The sequence below is a fragment of the Marmota marmota genome, unplaced genomic scaffold (assembly GCF_001458135.2).
Source record: "Marmota marmota marmota unplaced genomic scaffold, marMar, whole genome shotgun sequence".
In the NCBI taxonomy this organism is placed as follows: domain Eukaryota; kingdom Metazoa; phylum Chordata; class Mammalia; order Rodentia; family Sciuridae; genus Marmota; species Marmota marmota.
This window is the reverse complement of record NW_025999853.1, coordinates 5,901,573-5,924,761: the sequence shown is the minus strand read 5'-3', so window position 1 is coordinate 5,924,761 and position 23,189 is coordinate 5,901,573. Positions and strand designations below refer to the sequence as shown.

At 44.2% G+C, this 23,189-nt stretch overlaps 1 protein-coding gene across 4 annotated transcripts in view; it reads left to right on the top strand.

Moving 5' to 3' along the window:
* Rfx4 (regulatory factor X4) overlaps positions 1-23,189 on the top strand; it is a 159,078-nt gene that overhangs the window by 41,773 nt on the left and 94,116 nt on the right. For all 4 annotated transcript variants that reach the window (XM_048802632.1, XM_048802628.1, XM_048802640.1 and 1 more), the window contains 2 exons: positions 7,456-7,516; positions 21,353-21,476. In XM_048802632.1, the coding sequence (XP_048658589.1) occupies positions 7,456-7,516; positions 21,353-21,476 (185 nt within the window). The remainder of the gene's footprint in view (positions 1-7,455; positions 7,517-21,352; positions 21,477-23,189) is intronic.

The following is a 23,189-nucleotide window of genomic DNA, read 5'->3' as shown; positions in this document are numbered from 1 at the left end:
ATGTTCTCTAAAATCTTCAGTCCATTAAGGCTTGAAGAGAGTGAAGCTCAAGATGTCTGGGTTGGGGGAGGTCTTGACATCAACTAGCCTGGATCTTTGTCTTTACTCCACCACTGTGTGACCTCAGACAAATGGCTTCACTTCTCTGAACCTCAGTTTTTTTCTCTGCAAAAGTAGAAAATACTAATAATTAACAACATTAATGAAGTGCTAAGTACACTTTGGGCACTGTATTTGATTTTTTTTTTTTTTTTTGGTACTAGGGATTGAACACAGAGGTGCTTAACCACTGAGACACATCCCCAGCCATTTTCTGTATTTTATTTAGAGACAGGGTCTTTCTGAGTTGCTAAGTGCTTTGTTAAGTTGCTGAGACTGGCTTTGAACTCACGGTCCTCATGCCTCAGCCTCCTGAGTTGCTGGGATTACAGGCGTGCACCATCAAGCCCAGCTGTATTTGATGTTTCACATGTTAAAGTGTCCACTTTCTAGAGCAGCAGTGAGAATTAAATGCCACAAAATGAAGAGCTATGCATGGTGTCAGACCCCTTATGAGACTTCCGTAGGTGCTCCCTGTGCAATGCTATTTTGCATGCTTGCTGAAAGCAGATGAGAAGGCCCGGTGTTTACTTGTGGTATTATTCGAGTCACTTATTAATTCTGGAGCCCTACTGTGGGCTGGTGCTGGGGTGTCTGCGTCCCCAGATCCCCCAGAGAGCAGGCAGAATTGCTGGCAGTGCAGTAGGCTGAACAGCTCTGTCCTCCCCAAATTCATACATAGAAACCTAACCCCCGAAGGGATGCTATTTGGAGGTAAAACCTTAGGAGTTGACAAGGTCACGAGATGGATCCCTTATGAATGGAGTTAGTGCCCTTATTTAAGAGACCCCTCTTAAAAAAGCCTCTCCCATGTGCCACCTGAGAACAGGGTGAGTAGAGCATCTATGAACCAGGAAGAGACTCCTCATCAGATGCAAAATCTCCTGGCACCTTCATCTTGGACTTCTCAGCCTCCAGAACTGTGAGAACTAAATTTCTGGTTATAAGCCATCTATATGGCCTTTTGTTATAGCAAGGCATACGGGCTACCGAGCAAACAGTGACCACATCCTGCAGTGGGGGCTCTGCTAGGGAGCAGCCAGGGTGCTCTAGGAGCACAGTGCATAAACCTGTCCTGAGGTGGGCAGGACGGGGATCTGGGTGCATGGCCCTTGTGGAGGAGTGACAGCTATTGCAGGCGTAGGGAACACTGCTATAGCATGTCCCTTGTACCAGGTGGTTCAATTCATCCTCACCAGGGCCCTGTGAGCTTGGTTTGATTTTATCCCTGTTTTACAGATAAGGAAACCGAGGGCCAGAGATTGCTGTAAGTCACGCAGCTAGAAATTGGCAGAAGCAGGATTTGAGTCTGGAGATTTAGCACCAGAGTTGGTATCAGGAGACAGATGCCGAGAAATTGGACTGAGATCCCTGTGGTGTGTTAGGAACTGTGACTGCAAAGTGGGAGGGGACAGAGCAGCAAGGAGACCAGGCATGGGTGGGGGGGCATCTTGGCGGGGGACCTTTTAAGCATCCTGCTGTTCTCTGGCTTTGGCTGGACCAGCAGGTGGACATTGGAGCCCGCTGGCTCTGTGTGTGCTGAGGACAGCTCCACGCATTCTGCTGGCCTGAAGCTGCACTTGGTAGGAGGAATCTTACTTGGCTTGAGGCATTTCTGCATATTAAATGAAAAGGCCCTTGACCAGTTCCTGAAGTCTCATCTACCCACTGTGCCCTCCTACCCCTTTAGGTAGATGGCTCCTGCTCGTCCTTCAGATCCCCCCACCTCACATCCTACTATAGCTTTGCCACAGCTTCCTGGACCTGCCCACAGAGCTTGCAATTTATTTGCTGACAATTAATTCTGAGCTCAAGAGAGCAGAGGCCGTGTCTGTTTTTCTCATCCTTTAGCACCTGGCAGAGAGCTGGAATGTAGTAGACACTCAATAAGTATTTGATGAATGAGTAAGTAACCTGTCCTTCAGGAGAATTAAGATTGAGAGTCCTGAAATGGAAGATCAGGCTTGGGAGGGACACATAGCCCCTGAGGGAAAGGCTAGGCATTCAGACCCTTGAATTGAGGCACAAAATCACTGGGGGTCCAGGGGGAAGAAGAGCCTGGGCTGGAGGGTCCCTGTTGGCTTTGGGTAGAACCAGTCCTTGTCTAAATACTGTCAGTAGCCACTGTCCTGCCAAGCACCGAGTAAATTCTGGTCACCATTTACCACTTGCTCAGCCTCATGCAAGTCATTTGACCCTTTCAAATCTTGGTTTTCTTATTTTTAAAACAGCCATGTAAAACTTCTTCACAGCACTTTGGGAGCACTTTCACAGTGTATAGAGGCAGGACACCAAGGCACAGCGTGGTGGGAGTAAGCAGCTGAAGTCTGAGGCCACCAGGCATCTGAGAGAGTGAAGGGGTGGGGGAGAGAGCTACCTCATTGTTTGCCAGGGACAAAATATAAACCCCAAAGGCATGCCTCAGTGAGCACCTCCTCCAGCCATAGTTATCACCAGTTAATCCATATCAGTGGATTAATCCGTATCAGTGGATTAATCCATATCAGTGGATTAATCCTCTGAACATCCTTGCATTGCTTCACACACGAGCTTTTGGGAACAAATCACATCTAGACCATAACAGGTCCTCATATGGTTCATGTTAAGTATATGTGTGCCTGTCTGCAGAGAGAATATTGAAAGAAGACTGGAGGTTAATGGGATAAAAAGTTAATATTCTCCTCTATTGAAAGGGACTTGCAGAGAGTTATACTTCCTCTATATTTTCCAAATTTAAAGAATGAGCATGTATTACTTCTGCAAACAGAAAAAAATGTTTGTAGAAACACTGACCATTCCTTCAAGACCACCAGCTCCTGCGGGGAGCTCTGATGTCCCTGGTGTGTGTCAGCTGCTCAGAGTCCTTGGAAGTGTGGTTGTCTTTGCCCCAGTAACCTTCCCCAGGAAGGAGGCGGCCTCCGTTGCCCACCTTGGCAGTGGGTCCCCGCCACGCATTGCTCTGAAAGCCCCCTGGCCTGCCAGTGCCTGCCAGGACACCCTTGCTCTTCTCATTAATGCTCTTCGCATTAGGCCCATTTCTTGATCTGCCCGACGACCTCCGAGGTCGGCATTTTGTTGTCATCGGTCTTGAGTCCAGGAATCGCCCTAAAGCATAAATAGGACAATTGGAATGTTGGCAGTGTCTCTCCACCTCTTCTCTCTGTGCTGCAGCCACTTGGCTTCTGGGAAGGTGACACGATCTCTCAGGTCCCCAGGTCTTTGTTTCTCACCTCCTCCATCCTACCCCTGACTGCTCCCCCTCTTCCTGCCCTCTGGCATTCGTCAGGGGCTCACTCTGGGAGTCTGCTCTATACCACTTCCTCCAGGAAGCCGCTTCTGACAGCTGCTCCTTATGCAGTTTGGGTTGGAAAACTCCTCTTTGCCTTTGTGTAGCACAGTTGTCATTTCTTACTGAACGTGGCCTCTCTTCACTGTTTGTGTTTCTCTTTTCCCAACCAAACTCAAGGGCCAGAGTTTACTTTCTTTCTTTTTTTCTTTTTGTGTGTGTGTGTTAGGGATTGAACCCAGGAGCATTTAACCACTGAGCCATGTCCCCAGCCCTTTTATGTTTTATTTCGAGACAGGGTCTCACTAAGTTGCTTAGGGCCTTGCTAAGTTGCAGAGGCTGGCCTTGAATTTGTGATCTTCCTGCCTCCGCTTCCTGAGTTGCTGAGATTACAGGCATGTACCACCATGTGTCTGACCAAGAATTTAGTTTCTTTATCCTCAGTGTCTAGGGGGCACCAGTTAGGTAATCAATAAATATTTTTGAACTAATTAGTATGATTATTATAATAGCACTCTATAATGACATTGTTATAGATGAATAAAGATGGTATTCAAGAGAGCTGAATGATTGCCTTATTCATGGTCAATAAATTTTGAGGCTAATACCAGAATCTAGGTCTTTTGTTATCTTGTCCAAGTAGACCAAAATGTTGAAGTTCAAAGATGCAGGGAAAAAAATACCACCTTAAACCAGAAAGTTTTAGGGTGAACAAAAATGTTAATTACATACCAGTACAATATAGATAAAGGTCTATTTAGGTTATTTATATACTTTTCCTTTTAGAAAAATACAGTTGATAATTTTTTCCAGAATTTTTATTTGCTTAGTATAATTAGTACAGTTTCTAGGAATTGGGTTGTGAGGCCAACCACATGGACATTTTAGATGGCTCTCATTATTGACAAATTGCTTAACTAAAACATTATACCAATTAACACTATGTGAACAAGAACTATGTGAATGTCGGTTTTACCATGGACAGGTTAGCACTGGGAGTAATCATTATTTAAAATTTGCTTTACTCTCAAAAAGCAAGTAGTTCATGCCATTTGTTTGCTTCTTGTTTCTTTTTTAAAAAATATTTATTTAGTTGTAGATGAACACATAGTATCTTTATTTATTTTTATGTGGTGCTGGGGATTGTACCCAGTGCCTCACACATGTGAGGCAAGTACTTTACCACTGAGCCACAGCCTCAGCCCCAACTTCTTGTTTCTTTGTGAACAACAGAGGTTGACTATTGTTCTGTGTGGTCATTTACCTATGTTCTTATGAGACCCCAGTTCATGCCCTTTATCATGCTGCCCCTCCCTCATAAGATTGGCAACTGCAAGCTTAACTATTTAAATACCAAGTAGAAGGCTGTGTTAGGTTACACAAAGATGACTGGGATACATCCTGCCCACCTAATAAGCTTACCCTCAAGTAGAGGAGATGGCTATGGACAGAAATCATCACCCAGTGGCTAAACTATTCACTAGAGAAAAACTTAATTGATTATAGAACAGAGTTGGGATCAGTGATTCCTGACTTGGGAGAGTATCAAGGAAGGCTTCTGAGAAGTGGAGTCATTTATTATAGGCTTGGAAGGATGAGAAACATCTAGAAGGAACTTCAAGTTGACAAAGTAGGATGGACAGCTGTAAATCCCATGAGGTACTTTGACAGAACTGTCCCTGAGAACAGCTGGCATGCGTATTGGTTAGGATGGTTTCGGGGGCAGGAAAAGCATTCCCACTGGAAAGAGCTTCATTAGCTGGGGAGCCTGTGCTATCTCGCAGACAAAGAAGCGGTCATGTTTAGGGCTGCTCATCAGAGGCACAGCAGGACCTTCGAGCCCCAGTCCTTCCCCATTCTTCTTTGTCTCCTTGGGGTTTACCTTGTGGTCAGGCAGCTCCCTTCCCAATCCTAAGCTTGCTGTGTCCCTCCCAATCTTATGTCCTCTCGCAGCTATGTTCAAAAGTAGGCCAGACAGAGTCTCTTACCCGTTCCACTTAATTAGGGAAAACTGTTTTTCTGCGAAGCATCCAGAGGGCTTCTCCTTACCTGTGACTGGCCAGCATCACATCACATGCCCCACCAGATCCAATCAGTGGCTCGGTGACAGATTAATTATCATGATTGGTTTAAAATGGCCCACATCCACCCACCTCTCTAGGATTGAGAAGGGTCACTCTCTGGATTCATGGGCCTCTCCAAAGCAGGGCTATGTTAATAAAGAAGAAGGTGAGTATGTATAATTGTTGAATAAGCAGCCCTAGCTTCTACCACACTGTTTACGAGCAAACATTTTAATCAGAATTATACCAACATTGATAAATTTCATCCTTATTGAGCTAAATTGAAATTTTAGGAAAAACGTTCTATATAACATATGCCATTTTATACTGAACTATTTCCATTAGTATGGATACTTTTCCTTGTAGATTTTAGGACTGAGATTGATTTCATTGATCTTATTTGTATATCTCTATTAAATTTTGGTGATCATATTTGTAGGTTTTGACACCATCATTCCTTTTGAGACTATTTGTTCTTTAACTTTAGTTGAAGTTTGCAGATCAAGAAATGATTTTATATTGACCATTCCTACAGTCATGTTCATTAGAAGTTGGCCAAGAAACTGACTGTATTTCTCCATTGATCCATGATAAAATCATGAGCAATTCCCTTAGGGTGACAGAGATGAATCTATTGTTTATATTGTTGTATTGGAGGGTTAGAAAACTAGGGCCAAATCTGGCCTGATGCCTGTTTTCATAGGGCTTCAAGCTAAGAAAGTTTTCTACAATCTATCAAGTTTTTACAATCTATTTGATAATAAGAAACACTAACTGGGCTGGGGATGTGGCTCAAGCGGTAGCGCACTTGCCTGGCGTGCGTGCGGCCCAGGTTCGATCCTCAGCACCACATACAAACAAAGATGTTGTGTCCGCCGAAAACTAAAAAAATAAATAAATAAATATTAAAATTCTCTCTCTCTCTCTCTTTCTTAAAAAAAAAAAAAGAAAAAGAAACACTAACTGAATCCCAACTCAGAGAAATAATTTAATTCTGCTCAGTAATAGGTCTATACTACAAAAATTACACTCAGTGATGATTATTATTATATTTTGAATTTTGTCAATCAAATTTCTGTGGAAATTTGTTTTCTTATCCTGTAAATTCAACATAATATTCATTATTGATTTTGCCTTTTGGCCTGCAGATTCTGAAATATTTACTATCTGGTCATACACAAAAAAAGTTTGCGGGCCCTGCGCTATTGTATGGCGACTGGATCCTTGTGCACACTTGTGCTCTCACTGTCCACCATACCTCTCTGCTCCACTGGGGTCTCACAGAGCAATTGGGGAGCACCTTCGTCTGCTCAGTTTGCTATGAGAAAATTCCAATAAACTGGGAGAGTTATAAAGCCCAGAAACTCGCCCCACACAGTTCTGGAGGCTGGGAAGCCCAGATCAAGGCACCAGCAGATGTGGTGAACCACTTCCTGGTGCACAGGCGGAGCCTTCTCACTGTGTTCTCACATGGCAGAAGGGGTGAGGGAGTGTTCTGGGGTCTACTTCTTAAGAGCTCTAATCCCATTCCCACGACTCCACCTTCAGGACCTAATCACCTCTCAAAGGCCTTAAATCCTAATCCCATCACCTTGCGGCTTAAGTTTCAGCAGGAGTTTGTGGGGGTCACACTCATCCACAGCAGCCAGTGAGGTCAATTTGTTCTTAGGGCCAACAGCGTGGAGTCAAAGTCCTGCTTCCCTTGAGAAATAGCAAGTGGTTAAGCACATCCACACCATCCAGGGATGAAGGTGCTGTTCAGACTGACATAGCCTGTCAAATAAAAACAAAATTGACCAAGAGTTTTCTACAAAAGTCAGTTTCCTTTTATTTATTTATTTATTTTCGTATTAAGGTATGATGAATATTGGAAAAGCTAAAATATTGTTCCACAGTGTCCCCATTGGAGGGAAACACTGTCTTTTGAAATGCGGGGGAGTAGAGAGGCCTTTTACGTTTTCCTTTTGCTTCCTACTGAAGTTAGCTCCTTTATCTTTCCTTTAACAGATGAGGAAAAAGAAAATAATAGAGCATCCAAGCCCCACTCCACTCCCGCCACTCTGCAATGGTAAGTTTCCATTCTTAGCAAATGTGAAGAGAGACGTAGACCTTCACGCACACAGGATGGGACACCACTTGGAGGTTTTGACATCGTCATGATAATTTGATATGCAATAACCCACAGGAAATCTATTTAATTTTCTGGTATATGCAAAATGCTTAACTTAAATCTAACTTGGAGATTTGAATTCTCATTTATTTTATTTGTGGAAAGATTTTTTCATTATAAATCACTGGTAAGACCTGGATTCTACATGAATATTATTAATTGATTTCAATAAAATCCATTATTATAATTAATTATTAATTAATTAATCCATCCACCATTATTATAATTAATTATTTTGCTGCAAATTATAGAATAAGAGGTCTTTTTACCCTGATGAATGAGCCCCGAAATAATAAATGATTAACTAATAATTAATTACAATTGTATTATAATTATTTTAGCACTAATAACATTAACAAAGATGATCTACTAGCATTGCTTTCTCTTTGGTATTTGAATTTCCTAGCCTTGATGACATATTGGATGGTGTTTAAGTGGCTGCACTCACATTTGATATTTACAGATAAATTCTCTTCTAAAAGCTTTACTTGGAAATTATGTTGTGGTTTTAAACAGCAGAGTTCTCTTCGCCTGCAATTCACCCTTCAGAGGATCTTGGCAGTGAAGGCTGTTACCGCTCAGTAGTGCAGCCCAGCCAGCTTGAAGGAATGAAGGAGAGGGAGAGAGGAGTGGGAAGGGCGAGGAACTCAGATCTCTTATGTCCCAGCTTCCACACAGGCCCTTCGTACCTGAGCCTCATTTCCTCCTCACAGTCAGTGGCGTTAGTGTGTTAGGCCCGTTTTACAGAAGAGGAAGCAGAGCTGAGGCAGCTACATCATATGCCTTAAAACGCACACAGCTATGAAGTGGGAGAGGCAGGATCTGGCCAGGTCTCTCTAACTGCAAACCCACGCTTAAGAAAAAAGGGAGAGAAAAGAGGGATGGATCAGAAAAGTAAGCAGACGGACTTTAATGAGAAAATCGTATTCTGTTTTATAGTTAATCCATGCAGAGGTGAGAGCGAAGCATCATTTAGAGAAAGCATTCAGAAAGGAACGTGGCCTCCCGCTTCCAGGCTCATCAGATAGCTTGTTTTGCCCCAAGAATAGCAAAGGTGGCTTTCAAGAGCTGCTTTCCCAGCCCTTTGACTTGTGTCCATCATTTGTCCCTATAAGCTTATCTCATTGCATTTGCTGCTTTTTGCTTTATTTAAAATTTGATTCTACATCTCAGATAGAATGACCCCCTGCCCTTCCCCTAATGCTAGGACACAGAATAAGGCATTTTTGCAAAGGACTTTGGGAATGGGAGCTTCTAGAAATGCCAGAGATGGACAGACATTCTTGCTTTAATAAGCCAAGGTGCTATACATTTCAGAATAAAACATTTGAAAGAGGCCAGAAGAAAACGGAATCATTTGTGTCTGGTTCTCTGTGATTCTCTGACATCTGCCTGGCAACAGTGAGGCGGTGAGGGCGCAGCCTCTGGATGGACTGCCGGGCCGGGGCTCAGCTTCCAGCTCTGACACTTACCAGCTGTGGAGCCTCAGGCAAGGTCTTTAACCCTCTGTGCCTGGGTGGACGCACCTGGGAAACGGGGACAGGCACCTAACTCTCAGTGCAGTCCTCATGAGGAAATGGGATGTTAACGGGCTTGGACGGGCTCTGGCACTGCCTGGGTGCTCTGCAACTCCTCCGCATGCCCCCTTCCTTCTGAGGCCCCCAGGACCCCCTGGACAGGACTCGGCTCCTCCCTGGCACAGCCAGTACTCCTACTGTGCAGAATTCTGTACCAGGTGTCCATCCTTCTAAATAAAGGGACTCACAGGTTATCCCAGAAGAAATTTCATCCTCCAAGTCACAATGGATTTTTTGTTTTCTAGTAAAACATTTGCTTTCCAAGACAAATCAGATTAGAATATGTATACCTCTTAGTCTTATTGTCATCAAAAGATACCAAGGTATTCAAAGAACATCAAATTGTCCTCTGAGATCCTTTATAGGGCATGTTTAAGATAGATTTTATGTCATTAACTAATTCAAGGAATGTTTACTGAGCACCTACTATTTGCCTGGCACTGTTGTAGGCTCTGGGAACACAGAGGTGAGTAAGACAGGCCGAGAAGGGACTGAACCATAAATACATAAGGGTGTATCCCCTAAAGATGAGTTCTGGGCAGAGGCTTCAAAATGGCTCATAGGACAGTATCACAGTGGCTGTTTCAGTTGAGCAGCATGGGAAGGCCCCTCTGGGTGACAGTTCAGTGGATAAATGTACGACATGCCCTCACTGACACCCCCCCCCCCAGGGAAATCGGGGGCAGAGGAGCATGCCACCCAGGGAATATCTTTGACATAGATTCTACTGCTGTACGCTGGGCTCCCCAGACTCAACAGCATTGCAAACAGGTGGTTTATTCAGAGGACAAAAAGTGGCCACATCTACAAGGAATTCCCAGGCAGTAATGGCCTTCAGAGGTGACCCTGACTGAGGCTGTGGGTTTAAGCCTTCATCAAGCATTGGACTTAGGTGGCCCCCAAGGGGCATGTTGCTTGGGAGCTGGGCTTCTCTTTACATCCTGCTGAGCTTAACTCCCAGGGAGGGACTCGGCAATGACCTCCCAACAGTGGGGACCCAGGCACACCCACAGCATCCACTGCTCCTTCCAGGAAGGGGGCAGGCTGCACTTGTTCCAGGATCTACAGGAAGGTGGCTGAGTGGCTGGAGCATAGCCTAAAAGGACAGGGATACAGATGAGGTAGGAGAGGTTGGCCGGGGAGCTATTAAACAGTGGGAAGAAAATGTAGGACATTTCTCTGAAGTTAGAAACAGAGATGCTTAAAACTATGGTGGAGGCCATGGGACCAAGAGTAATTATGTATAGAATATAATTTAAATATAAACACTTTCTCTCAAAAGGAACTGGAAGCCCCCTCCTTTTCACAAGGAAAAAGTATAATTTACAGTTTGTTCCCTTTTTGCTCTGGCTGCCTGGGATCTCAGAGATAAATCTGAACTGAAATATCCTTGATTTGATGTATCCCTGGAAATACTGAGATGCTTACATTTAAAATCTCTTCTTTGGTTTGTCTTCCTTTTTTTCTTTTTATTTTATTAGCTTTTTAGAAAAAAAAAAGTCAAGAAATAAGTACACTCAATAAATATGGGTTTTTTCTTTTATTTACACAAGTGACACATTTCCTTGTCCAAGAAGTCCATCCCTTCTTGCAGTTCGTAGCCTTTTCATTAAAGCAACCTGTTACTAGTGACGTGTGTGTACATTTGTGTGTTTATAGAACTTGCCTGTGCATTTATGTGCCTCTAGAACTTTTTGAACTGTGTGCTTTTTTTTTTTAAACTTAGTATTTTCTCCGTTATAAAGAGCATAGTGTTCCACAGCCTATCCTACTCTAGAGCCACGGCTTGCTTTCTTCCTTAGAGGAATGTGCAGAAGTTACAGCCATGCTAGTTCCTGAAGAATGGCCTCACTTTGACTGCCATGCAGTATTGCATGCGAGACAGCAGCAGAACTGATTCTCCAGTGCCTTCTGGGTAGGCATTTAAGCTGTACCCAAATCTCATTTTTAGTATTACAAATAGAGCCCAAAGATTGTCTTCACATGTGCCCCTTGCACACCTGGGGGAGTTGGCATCAAACAGTCGACTAGCTGTGTGTAGCACTTAAAATGTTAATGAGGCTGCACAACTGCCCATTGACAACTTTACCATTTTATATTTTCACCCATGGTGCAAAGTACTTAAAAATAAAAAAATTAAAAATTAAAAACCCCCAAAACTGGGAGCCTCACTCTACAACAGAATCTCGTTCTCTGAGATATTTTCACCCACATTGTCCCATCTCCGTCCAGGGCATGTGCAGCTGTCCAGGGAAGGACGTTGACCTCGCACCCTGGTGCCAGGCTGATAGGGCCTAGCTCTTGGGACATTTGGCTTGTCTCTGGAGTTGGGCTGGGACTGTTTGCTTCTCCTCCTCCCAGCTCCTTGCCTCGCCACCTCCCCACCACCCAGGAGACAGGCCCCCTCCAAGAACAAGTAACGCGGCAGCCAGGCAGCCTAAAATAATCATGGCCACGTGATCTGGAGGCAGCTCCCAGCAGAAAACAGGCAAATATTGTCAAATACCTTCTGCCAAACACTTTCCAGCATCCTCGGTCACGAGGGTTAGTAAATCCCAATTCGCTGGGGACAGTCAGCACTGCTGGAATCCCAGCCGCACAATAACCTCTATTCACACAGGGAATTGCAAAATGGAAAGCAGCCTGGTCAGCCCTCCTGGCCCGCTTGCCACCAGCGCCCCTCCCCTCTGTGGCTTCCTCACACACAGGACGCCCTTCCTGGGCATGCCTGTGTGCCTTCAGGGTGGGGACAGTTTTCCTCTCAGCCATTTGAAGAGGAAAGAGGCTTCCCCCCCAAATTAGAGGATAGAATGTCAAAGTGTCACTTTCTTAGCAGGGGTGGGGAGAGAGGCTTTTTTTTTTTTCTTTTGAGAAAATATAAATGGGCCCTTGAGTGGTTGACAAGATGTCGATATTTCAAATTAATATGAGACAAAATAAATGTACTGTTTTTCTTTAAGATGTCCTCAGAGGTCATAGGTAGGAAATGGGGCCTGGCACCGTGCTGAAGAAGCAGGTTGTAGTCTGAGACCAGGTCATGGCTCCTAGACCAACGCTCCTTGGATGTCACCAGGACCGGGCATTTCTGACTTGCCTCTTTACTCAACAGTGACCTAACTGACATAATATTTGCTTTCAGAATACAAGTTAGGCCACAGGATTCCCAAAAGGAAGGCTAAACATTTTTAGCTCTGAATACAACCAGAGGGACCCAATGCCAGGAGGGGTGACTGAGTCCCGCTGGGGCTGTGCTCCAGCGGGGGAAAGGCAAATGGAGCAGGACCGCGTGAGGGCGCCAGGGCTCAGAGCGGAGATGCTTGCTGAAGAGCTCGGTTCTTTTTAGAATAAAAATAGTATTTTGTGCCACAGGTAAAGATAAGAAATGGTAAATCATCTGATGGGCAGTTTTGCAAGCCCATGATCATTTTAAGTGTATGCACCAGTGATTCAATTTTTTGATGCCAATATCGAGAGACCCTGCCCCAAGTGTGCAGAGGGGCACATGTGCAGATGTGCTTTGGGGTCCTATTGTAACAGCAAAGTGAAGTGAAGGTGGATAGAGACAGGGAATGGGTGGAAGGGAAGCTCAAAGGGGTGGCTTATGGTAGGGAAGGTGCAGCTCAGCTTGGAGCCACCAGAGATCTGGGCCTGGGCCCCTTCAGAAGCATCGACAACAGCTCAAAACCTGTGACCCTGCTTTTAGACAATGCCTAGTTTTTTTGTTTTTTGTTTTTTTGGTTGCTGTTTGTTTGTTTTTTTCTAAAATAGCAATAATAATAATGGACTTGAATAACCAAAAACTGAGCAGAAGGATTCCAGAACCTAGGTAAGCCCAGACCTTTCTAGAACACTAACTAAGCTATAGCCAAACCTGGGAGAGGGATTAGATTGCTCTGGGTTCTGATCAGATTCAGTCATTGCAAGAGCAGAAATAAATCTTTGATTTAGTCCTTTGCTCCACATTGGCCAAACCTCAGGTTCAGCACACCTTGCGCTGTGCCCAGCTCATTAGGTAATGTGCTAGCCAGCTTGGGTCACTGTGAACATCATATCTGACAAGAACAATTTAGAGGGCTGTGGATGTAGCACTTGCCTAGCATGGGCCAAGCCCTGGGTTCGATCTCATAACCACCGCCAAAAAGAAGAGGAATAATTTATTTTGAGCTCATGGTTTCAAAGGTTCAGTCATGGTCAGCCAACTCCATTGATCTGGACCTAAGATGGGGCAGAACATCCAGGAGGCAGAGAGAGAAAGCCAGAACAAGACACATATAATCCCTAATCCCCAAGGGCAGCCCCCAGTGACCTACCTCCTCCAGCCACATCCCACCTAGGAATCCATCCAAATTATTGATCCAACAAATGGATTAATTAATCCACTGATCAGGTCACAGCTCTCATAATCTGATAATTTTACCACTGAACATGGGAGGGACACCTCATATCCAAATTTTCACAGGTGATGCCACTGGCCAACTTGTTTAATCCCCATGAAGCCCCTGCAGAGCAGGCTGGAGTATCATGGTCCTGCGTCACTTAACACTGGGGTTACATCCTGAGAACCACGTGGATAGGTGACTGCATCTGCGTGTGCATCAGAGCGCACTCCACAATCCTCGATGGTGGAGCTATGTGCCTAGGCTGTATGCATGTGTGACTGTGTGTACATACATGTATGTGTACGTATACATACATATTAATTGCAGCCTATTGCTCCCAGAACGTGATAAACAAAATAACACAAGATTAAATCAAGCACAGGCGAAAATGATGTCATTAAGAGACGCAGTAACACAAGATGTTTGAGGCCGCTGCTTATGTGACAGGGCCTGCTGCTTCACAATAAATTTGTGAATAGAAGGAGTACACTCTAAAATTATGATAAAACTGTAGTATAGTTAGTATGTAAATCAGTAACTCGGCCACTTAATATCATCAAGTATATGGACTGTGTGTAATTGTATGTGACGGGCACTAGGCAATAGAGTTGTTTGGTTCTATCATAACCTTATGGGGCCACCATCACATAAATGGTTTGTTGTTAGGTGGACAGTTAACTGCATGGCCTGTGACAGTACCTCTGTTTAAGGAGGAGGAGACCAAGGCTGAACGCACAGAGGGTCATAGTCTCACTCTTTTTAAGAGGAGAAAATACCTGATCCCCAAGAAGACCTCCAATACCAAGGAGGCCAGGCCAGCAGAGTTCCTGCAAGAAGTATTGGGGTCCACCCAAACATGCTTGATTGGCTTGTCTAATCATGAGCTTTACTGCCATTGTTGATTAAAATGGATTTTTAAATTTTGTTTCATTTTGTTTGGACCTGGTATGGAGTTGGCCTTAACTTTAATCAGAACTAAACACCACTGCTGTGTAGGTGTTTATTGTGGGATGGCATTATCTCCTTAGTTCCTACCTTCCTTGGGAGAAATTGTCAGCTTCTTAAAGGAGGGGGCAGGAGTGGTGTCTTCTTGTTGGTAGTTGCATTCTGCGGTGCCTGGCACATAGTACATACTCAATAAATACATGCTGACTGACCAAATGACTGTCAGACCCTGACATACAGTAAGAGCTTTGGAGGCATCATAGCTGAGGTCACACTCCAGCCTGTGACTTTGGGCAAGTCTCTTTCTCTCCCTGACCCTCCACTTCTTTCTCCATCATGGGAATGACCTTACTCACCTTGTAGGGGTAGTGATAGTGAATACAAACATCACATAGTGGGGACTTCACATGCCCAGTAAGGAAGCTGGGCTGTGAGGAGCCACTCTGAATGATTCACGCCTTCCATCCTGGAGTGGAGAGGCTTTAGCCGGTCACTACATCTCGTAGTGACCTGGACGATGCCCTGGTCCAGGAAGTTGAGGGCGTGTCTTCAGACATAGGTGTGTTGCCCCATGGATTAAGCTATGCTCATCTGTTCCTTTGTGATATCAACCCTTTGCCCTGTTTGGGATAGAATGTTCCATGGAAATGCCCTTTATGTGTCCCCTTCTCTTGCTGTGCCTTTGGATGTGGCCTTCCTAGATGTCAGTCACCTGCTGACAGCAGACATCATGAAGCTAGACTCAACCCCCTGAAACCTGACTCCTTGCCTCATTTGAATGGCTTCTCCCCAATAAAAGGGTTCAGCGCGTCCCTGCTTGCTCTCTTTCTGTGGACCCTTACAGTCAGAGGAGTTGTCACAGGACCCCAAAGAAAAAGGGGTCTCTGTCTCTTGTGTGATTATTTCAGGTGGCCCAGTTCCCCTGGAGGGGCCCTGATGAGACACTGGGCTATGTGAGGAGGGAGCTGGTTGTTTTGTTGCACAGTTGGGGATTGAATTGAACCCAGGGCCTTGTGCATGCTGGGCAAGTGCTCCACCACTGAGCCACAACCCCATCCTCTGTTGATGGGCTTAGACTTTTGTCTTGTCTTGATTGCTTAGCAGATCCTTCCTCCCTCCCTCCCTCCCTTCCTTCCTTCCTCCTCCTCTTCCTTCCTTCATTTCTTTCTTTCTCTTTTCTGTCTATCTCTTTTGCATAGTTTACAGTCTCAGATCTCTGTGATAAGTGGCTTTAGAAAAATTTATATTGACTTTTGGTAAAATAGAAGAAAAATGTCCACTCTAGACATGTCTACAAGGACTTGAGGAGTGGATGCTGAGAACATACAGCTTTGTGCATATATGAGAAATCACAAGTTTATCCTGAAGACAGAGGGGGACGTGATGGTGGGAGCCAAAACATTTATTCTTCGTAGTCAAATGCCCATGTGAAACTTCCTCTGTGCATCCTAGGAGGCCGCACACTGAAGGCCCTGATGAGCTTTTAAAAACACACGCCTCAGGTCATGACTCATGCGAGCTTCCAGACCCGCTCCATTATGTCTCCATAATAGGATGGGCTCAATTCAAATATGATCAAGTGGTTAAGCAGAAGATAAGAAAATGGAACAAGTCAGGAATTTTTTTTTTGTGATCATTAAAAAAAAAAAAATCCAGGTATAATGGAGCATTGTGCACCCTGTCAGACTAATGATGTCCTCTAAAAGAAGCAGACGGGAGATTTCATCATCAGATATGAAGAGAAGTAATTAACTGCTTTCTCTCTGCTGTGCCTTGGTCAGGGAGCGGACATTCCAATTAGCAACTCCGGCACACGCGCGGCCTCTGGATTTTGTGAGGTGGTTTGGGGAAAGGTGTGAGGATGCTATTCCTGTAGAAACCCATCAAGCCCCAGAGGTGCCCTTCCCCGTCAATTACACCCATTCGTTCATACAGCTTATTAAAATGCTTCATAGTCATAAGCCGCCTGGCTACTCTGAGGCTCAGAAGCTTTGATAAGAACAAAACATGGGTGGAAATGTCATTATTTGGAAGGCCCCGGGCTTTGACAGGTAACTGCTTAATTAGTTCAGCCTATGTGAACTGTGACTTACACACATCGGATTCAAATAGTTGGTTGTTGCTATGGGTTCATTTGATGTGGAGTATTATAACCAGGATCTTGTATTGAAATCTTGATCTCTTGGCCAGATCTAATGAACAAATGGGTCACAAGAACAACAATAGGAACTCAGACACAGGGGCTTAAGTAATAAATAATGGATGAAGAAACCAGGTATTTACCTGGGAACCCATGCTCTTTGACACTACATTTGAAGGCATTTTCCTCCCAGAGCTTGACAGTTTGGGCATTTTAAACCATGGATAATGGAGCCCCGTTCACCCCTTTGGCCCTGTCGGGAATCTGAGATCTTGCTTTGGTTCCCTCCCCTCCCCACATCTGCAAACAGGAAGGAGTCCCATGCCCTACGTGTTATCTCTGTCACCACAGCCACTACTTCAGTCCATGCCTATCATGTCTTTCCTGAGCTCTTACCTGGTCTCACTTGTCCGTCCGTCCGTCCATCCATCCATCCACCCATCCATCCATCCATCCTTCCATCCCCTTGCTAGTCCATCTTGGCTACCTACCTTAGAGGCACAGAGTGATTTGCCAAAGAATAAATTGACCATGCTTAAAGAAAAAAAAATAGAATTGGCTCTCTGTCATTTCAAGGGATCATACATAAGGTGAATTCTGAATGGTTTGAATTACATATTTGTTGAACACATCCATGGATTCTTCTGACAGAAATGAACTTTAGGAAGTCATCAGCATAGATAAGCAAAAAGGGATACTTTCATCCTCCCCACAGCACGTCATGCACCAAGTTCCAGCTGCCCAGCTGTTCATGTCTATGCCTTAGACTGGAAAATGTTCCACACTACAATGATCTAAAGTGTTGAAATAGAACCCATCTTTAAGGAGATTGCTAAATGAAACTCTCAAGTAAAAAATTGCAACCTATGAAACTTGGGGAGTTTTTGCTCTTATTTTTGTTTTTTTAGTTTTTGTCGTTCTTTTATCTTTGACCCATTGCTGACAAACAGAACATATTAAACTTTAAGTTAATGGTAGTTGTTTTTGCTATCAATGACATTATTATTATTGCCTCCCAGAAATACTCAGGTCTTCTTGCCTCTGTGTTATGGTTTAGATATCAGGTATCCCCAAAAGCTCATGTGTGAGTGTAAAAAAAAGTTTAGAAATGAAACAAATTGGGTTATGAGAGCCTTAACGTAATCAGTGCATTGATCTGCTGATAGGAATTAACTGGGTGTCAACTATAGGTACGGTGTGGCTGGAGGAGGTGGGTCACTGGAGGCATGTCTTTGGGGTATATATTTTGGCCCTGGTGAGTGGAGCTTGCTCTCTCTCTCTGCGTCCTGGTGGCTGTGTCCAGAGTCGCTTTCCTCTTCCATCATGGTGTTCTGCCCCATCTTGGGCCTAGAGCAATGGAGTCAGCCATCTATGATCTGAGACCTCTAAAACCGTGAGCGCCAAATAAACTTTTCCTCCTCTAAAATTATTTTGTCACATCTTTGGTCACAGTGGTAAAGGAATTGTCTAAAACACTCTGTTGTCACTTTTTTAATCCTCTCTGAATACCACTCCACTGCCTTCTTCTGAAAATAACATTTTTATAGTAATCCCCAACTGCCAGTTATGTGATGCCAAGCCATATTCTTTTGTGGGGCATTTAAAGATTCTCCATAGCCCCCCGCATGGGTCTTTCCTTTTAGATACTCCTTCACAAATCCTCCTTCCCATTCAGACCCCCGTCTCCATCATCCAAGGCCCAGGGCACATTTCATCTCTCATTCTTGCTGTTCCTCTTGCCAGGAACCCCCTCCCACTCCCATGGCAGAATACCACAGAGGTTTCACATCAGACAGACTGTGTTCCTGACTGTATTAGCAAATGAGTTACACTCTCTGAGCTTTGGTTTCCTAATCTGAAAGACAGATATAATGCCTACCTCACATGGGCCTTGTGAGGATCGGATGAAGTCATGCCTACCCAGTGCCCGGCACCTAGTAAGAGCTCACCAAATGCCAGTTGTTATTTGTCATTGCAAAATTTCAACCACAATCCCTCTATGAAACTTTATCTACTCTCACCTACACAACAGTTTTCCCATCTTCAGCTGCACCTACAGTCCAGGAGTTCACAGTACTTAAATATTCTTATGTCTTGTGTATAATTCTCCCTAAATAAAATGCAAAGTGAACTAGGACGCAGGTCATGCCTTATGCCAACACAAGTACTTACGGAGCCAGGCAAGGAACAGAAAATAGACTTGGTGTAAGAAAAACAGGGAGGAGTGAGGACTGTGGCCAACTCCAGGGCACATCTAACCACGGCCAATTGTTGTCATGCGGGAATATGGGCCTGGGGTTGCCAGATCTGTTTTTTCACAAGAAGCCAGAAATCCAGATTCTTATGTGAAATGTCCTGGATTTTAAAAGTTGGGTCAATACTGTTTAAACAAAGCACGTCTGTGAGACCCCAGTTTGTGAAGACTGCATTATTCCAATGGCCCCTGTGAGTTTGTGCCTAGGCTGGTTATTTGGACCTGTGAACTTGTTTATAGAGAAATAATACTATGAATGGCAGGTGGGAGTCCAGGCTAACCTCAAAGGCTGGTTTTCACCCATACTGGACCCGAAGCTTGGGACAATCCTAAGAAACCTATTTTCTATGTGAAACCTGTTTCCCCCAGGGAAACCCAGGTAGAGTTCCAATTTGTACTTGGGGGACACATAAACTAGAACGTAAGCCCTTTCAGGACAAGGCATGTCTTTCATTCACCACTACTTCCTAATGTCAAGATACTGCCTGGCACTCCATAAATATTTGTTGAATTATAGATTAACTATGACTTTGTCCATCTGTCTACCATTAATTTGTTCATTATTTGCAAGAAACGACTGTCTTACTCACCATGATGTCCCCCAAACCTCACAGGTGATAAGAGATCAATAAATATTTGTCAAATGAGTAAATGACTGAAACAATCTATGCATCCCTCATTAAGCACCTATTGTGTGCCAAGGAATATGCTAGACTTCAAGGATTCAGAGGTAACTCAGACACTATCCAGTCTCAGTGCATTTGGTTACCTAGAAAGGAATATATAAACCATCTCCTGGAACATTTCTGAAAATTATCAGGGGTCACTCAGTGTTCCCCTTCCCAGAAGAGGTGGCAATGGATGAAATGATTGGGACCACTCTGCACTAGGCTTCGTTCTTTACCCTAGTGACCCTAGGGTTGCATTCATACATGGGGTTTCAATATGAAATGATTGAAATGATTTTTTTTCAACCACATGTTGGAAGGAGCTGAATGAGCACTGCCCTTTCAAGTGGGCACCTTGGGAGGCCGTGTCCTCATTCCACTTGAGTTACGACAGTGCCGGACCACTTCTTTGGCAAGTGCTCTCAGAGAGAGTTTGAAGCCACTTGAGGACATTTATTTCATTGCTTTAGAGTCATGCCTTATCCCCCCTCCTCCCCCCCCCCAAGAAAAAAAAATTTGAGAGGAAAGAACTATTTGCCACTTTATCCCCCAGACTTGGTTCCAAATGGCTTGGGGTTGATTCCTAAAATCCAATTCATGATCAAAGGAGAAATCTTTTCTGTTGGTGAGTTATTGAACAGTATATGCCCCAGGCTTTGAAGACAAGGTCCAAAGAGAAATTCCCAAATTGTCAAGTGCCACAGCCGTTTTACTGGAAGAGGTGTTTAACCTTCCAAAGTATCTATGACCGTGGGCACAGGATTCATTTGAATGCCTAACTTCTGGGTGTTTGGGTCAAAAATTTAAAAAAAAAATTATCTAGTTTTCTTTTATATCTCCAATATCCCAGAGTGTGGACAGATGGGAGCCTAGGATATTTATGGAGATGAAATATGGAGATGATGAGGTCCCCCGGGCATTTGCCATGTGTGCGATAGGCACCTCGCAAATGCATGTCATGTGTTATCCGGTCTGATAGTCCTTTACCTTAGCAGGCAATTACAAATCATCACCTCCAAAGGGAGATTGGGGCATGAGGTTAAGTAACTTGCAAGTGACAAGGCTGGGATTTGAATCCAGTTAGAGAGCTCTCTCCTACAGAACCCCTAACTGTACTCATTGAGAAGGTATTGGTTACAGGGTCATTAATCCTTATACAGCAGAGGAGAAGGTGATCCTAAAGTAATCAAGGGCTTACCTCCCTACTGTGACACTAATCCTCCCTCCATTCAGAGGATCAGTGTCTTTCCAGCTCTTTCTACAACCTCTACTTGGGCATCTGTTTCCCTAGACGATCAATCCTTCTTTGCTGCTCTTGTCAACCGAGACACTCCAAGATGGTGACATCATCATCCTTTGGCTTCTACCCACTAGAAATGGCTCCACAGACAGTTGTGTTTTTGAAACCTGGCAGAGCAGGCTATCTGCAATATCCTGAAGAGTTTGGGAGTCTGGGGGGACCTGATCTAGCCAGAACTCATGAAGGACAATGAGAGTAAGGAGCAGAGGGTCTAGGGATTTGGACTGAAAAAGTGGGCTGAGATCATACCCAAAGGCACAGGATTCTGATCCTGATTAGTGCAAGGTCACTGATTCCATGCGTGACCTTACACAGCTCACTTTGTCTTCCTGAGTCCCAGTTTCCCCATCTGTAGGAGGAGAGTGACTTCTGAGGTCTGTCCAGCTCCAAAAGAGGACTGGAAAGAAAGAACCCCTGTTGCTTGGGGAAGGTGATGCATTTATCACTCACTGGACATTTTTTTCCCCCTAGGCTGGAGGAGAACTATGAGATTGCGGAGGGCGTCTGTATTCCCCGCAGTGCCCTCTACATGCATTACCTGGATTTCTGTGAGAAGAATGATACTCAGCCTGTCAATGCCGCCAGCTTTGGGAAGGTGAGTCCAGCCTCACCTGGCTGATACCCACCCCACCCCTTGGCCCCAGAAACTTTGAGTTATCTTTGTAGTCGTTAAGCATTTTAAAGTATTTTTGTTCTTGTTTGTTAAAGTTATCAAAATAAATGCTTTACTGTAATATTTTCATGAAAAAAAAATTCAATCAAACAGTTTTAACAAAGCAATCTCAAATCAAACACCAAAGCAAAGTAATGCGAAAGTACTTGGTAATACTTGCCTATAAAAATTTTCAAACAATTGAGAAATGGTTTAAAGTTAGAAGTAAATGTCTCACTTGAATTTCCTCTGTATTTAATTTCTGAGTGGGAAACATTGAGTGTATCAAGTGTATCTCAATTGAGTCAGGGTCGGGCAAACTGCTTGGCTTAGTAACATGAATACTTTGGAGAAACTGGGAAATGGTTCTGTATCATCAGATTGGAGGTTTGGGAGTCCTTGGCAAGGATTAAAACTCTTGGTAACATCACTGCAGGCCTGACACTATCATGATAAGAATATATATACATGCTTAGGCTATGTATGCAAAAAATTATTAGCACTGATCACTCCTACTTAACAGGTCAATGAAAGCTGTTAGTGCATTCTTTAAGTCCAATCACTTATTTGTTTATGGCTGAAAGTCTGGATTTTACACACACACACACACACACACACACACAAGCACAAATCCCATTCAACGTGAGTCAATACATCCAAACTCTTCTTTCTTGTATTAGCTCTTTTATTAGATTTTTTTAAAACTGTAATTTTAGGGCATCTGCTAACAAGAAGTAGCAAGCTTGATCTGCTCCCCACCCCATTCTTTACCAGTTTTCTGAAAATGGATTTATCAAGGACTGAAATGGCATAAAGAGGCCAGTTTCAGGAATTCCCTTTTCAGATCCCCAACAGATAAATCATCAACAGGAAAATAAATAAACAAACAAACAAATAAATAAAATAAAAGTGCAGGGTCAGGTCTGAGCCAAACATGCTGGAGAGTCCCAAAACCGAGTGGCTGAGAATTGACTTCATTCAGTGAATGGGGAAGATGCTCCATGTGGACTCGGGAGGAAACATGTTTTTGTGAGGCATTAATGTTATTTCTCCAAGCTGAAGGAAGCTTCTAAAAAGTCAATGGAGAAACCTCCTTTACTCTTCCATTCATTTATCTCTTGAGTCCCTTAGTGTTGAAGAGATGGCTTGATGGCAGGCACCGTGGTAACTAGTGGTAGGGGTCCCAGAAAGAAACGCAGCCTGGCAGGCGGGGACGCCAGAGCACACTGTGAAGGGGGTCACAGCAGAGCTGCGCCAGGTGTCGTGGTGCTGCAGTTTCCACTGGCATCTCTGCACTTCCTCAGGGCAGGCACCCTGGAGAGGCCAGAGAAGGCCTCTGATATCTGGATGCATGGGCAAGTTGGGGGAGCCAAAAGACGGGGAATCTTGGACTTGCCACTCAGCCTCTCAGCCTCTGCGTCTCCACTTCCTTGTGGGGATGTTGTAGGATCAAGGGAGATGATGTTGGTAGATGATGGAAGGTACCGTTCACTCACTCATCTGGTAACCTGCCATGTGCCACCCATCACAGCTGTTGGTGCTATAGAGTCTTCATGAGATGCTTGTGCACAGGTGTAAACACGCATTCATTAGCTTAGATTCTGGAAAATGAAAAAAAAAAGAAAGAAAGAAAAGAAAACTCTCACCATTTTTAGA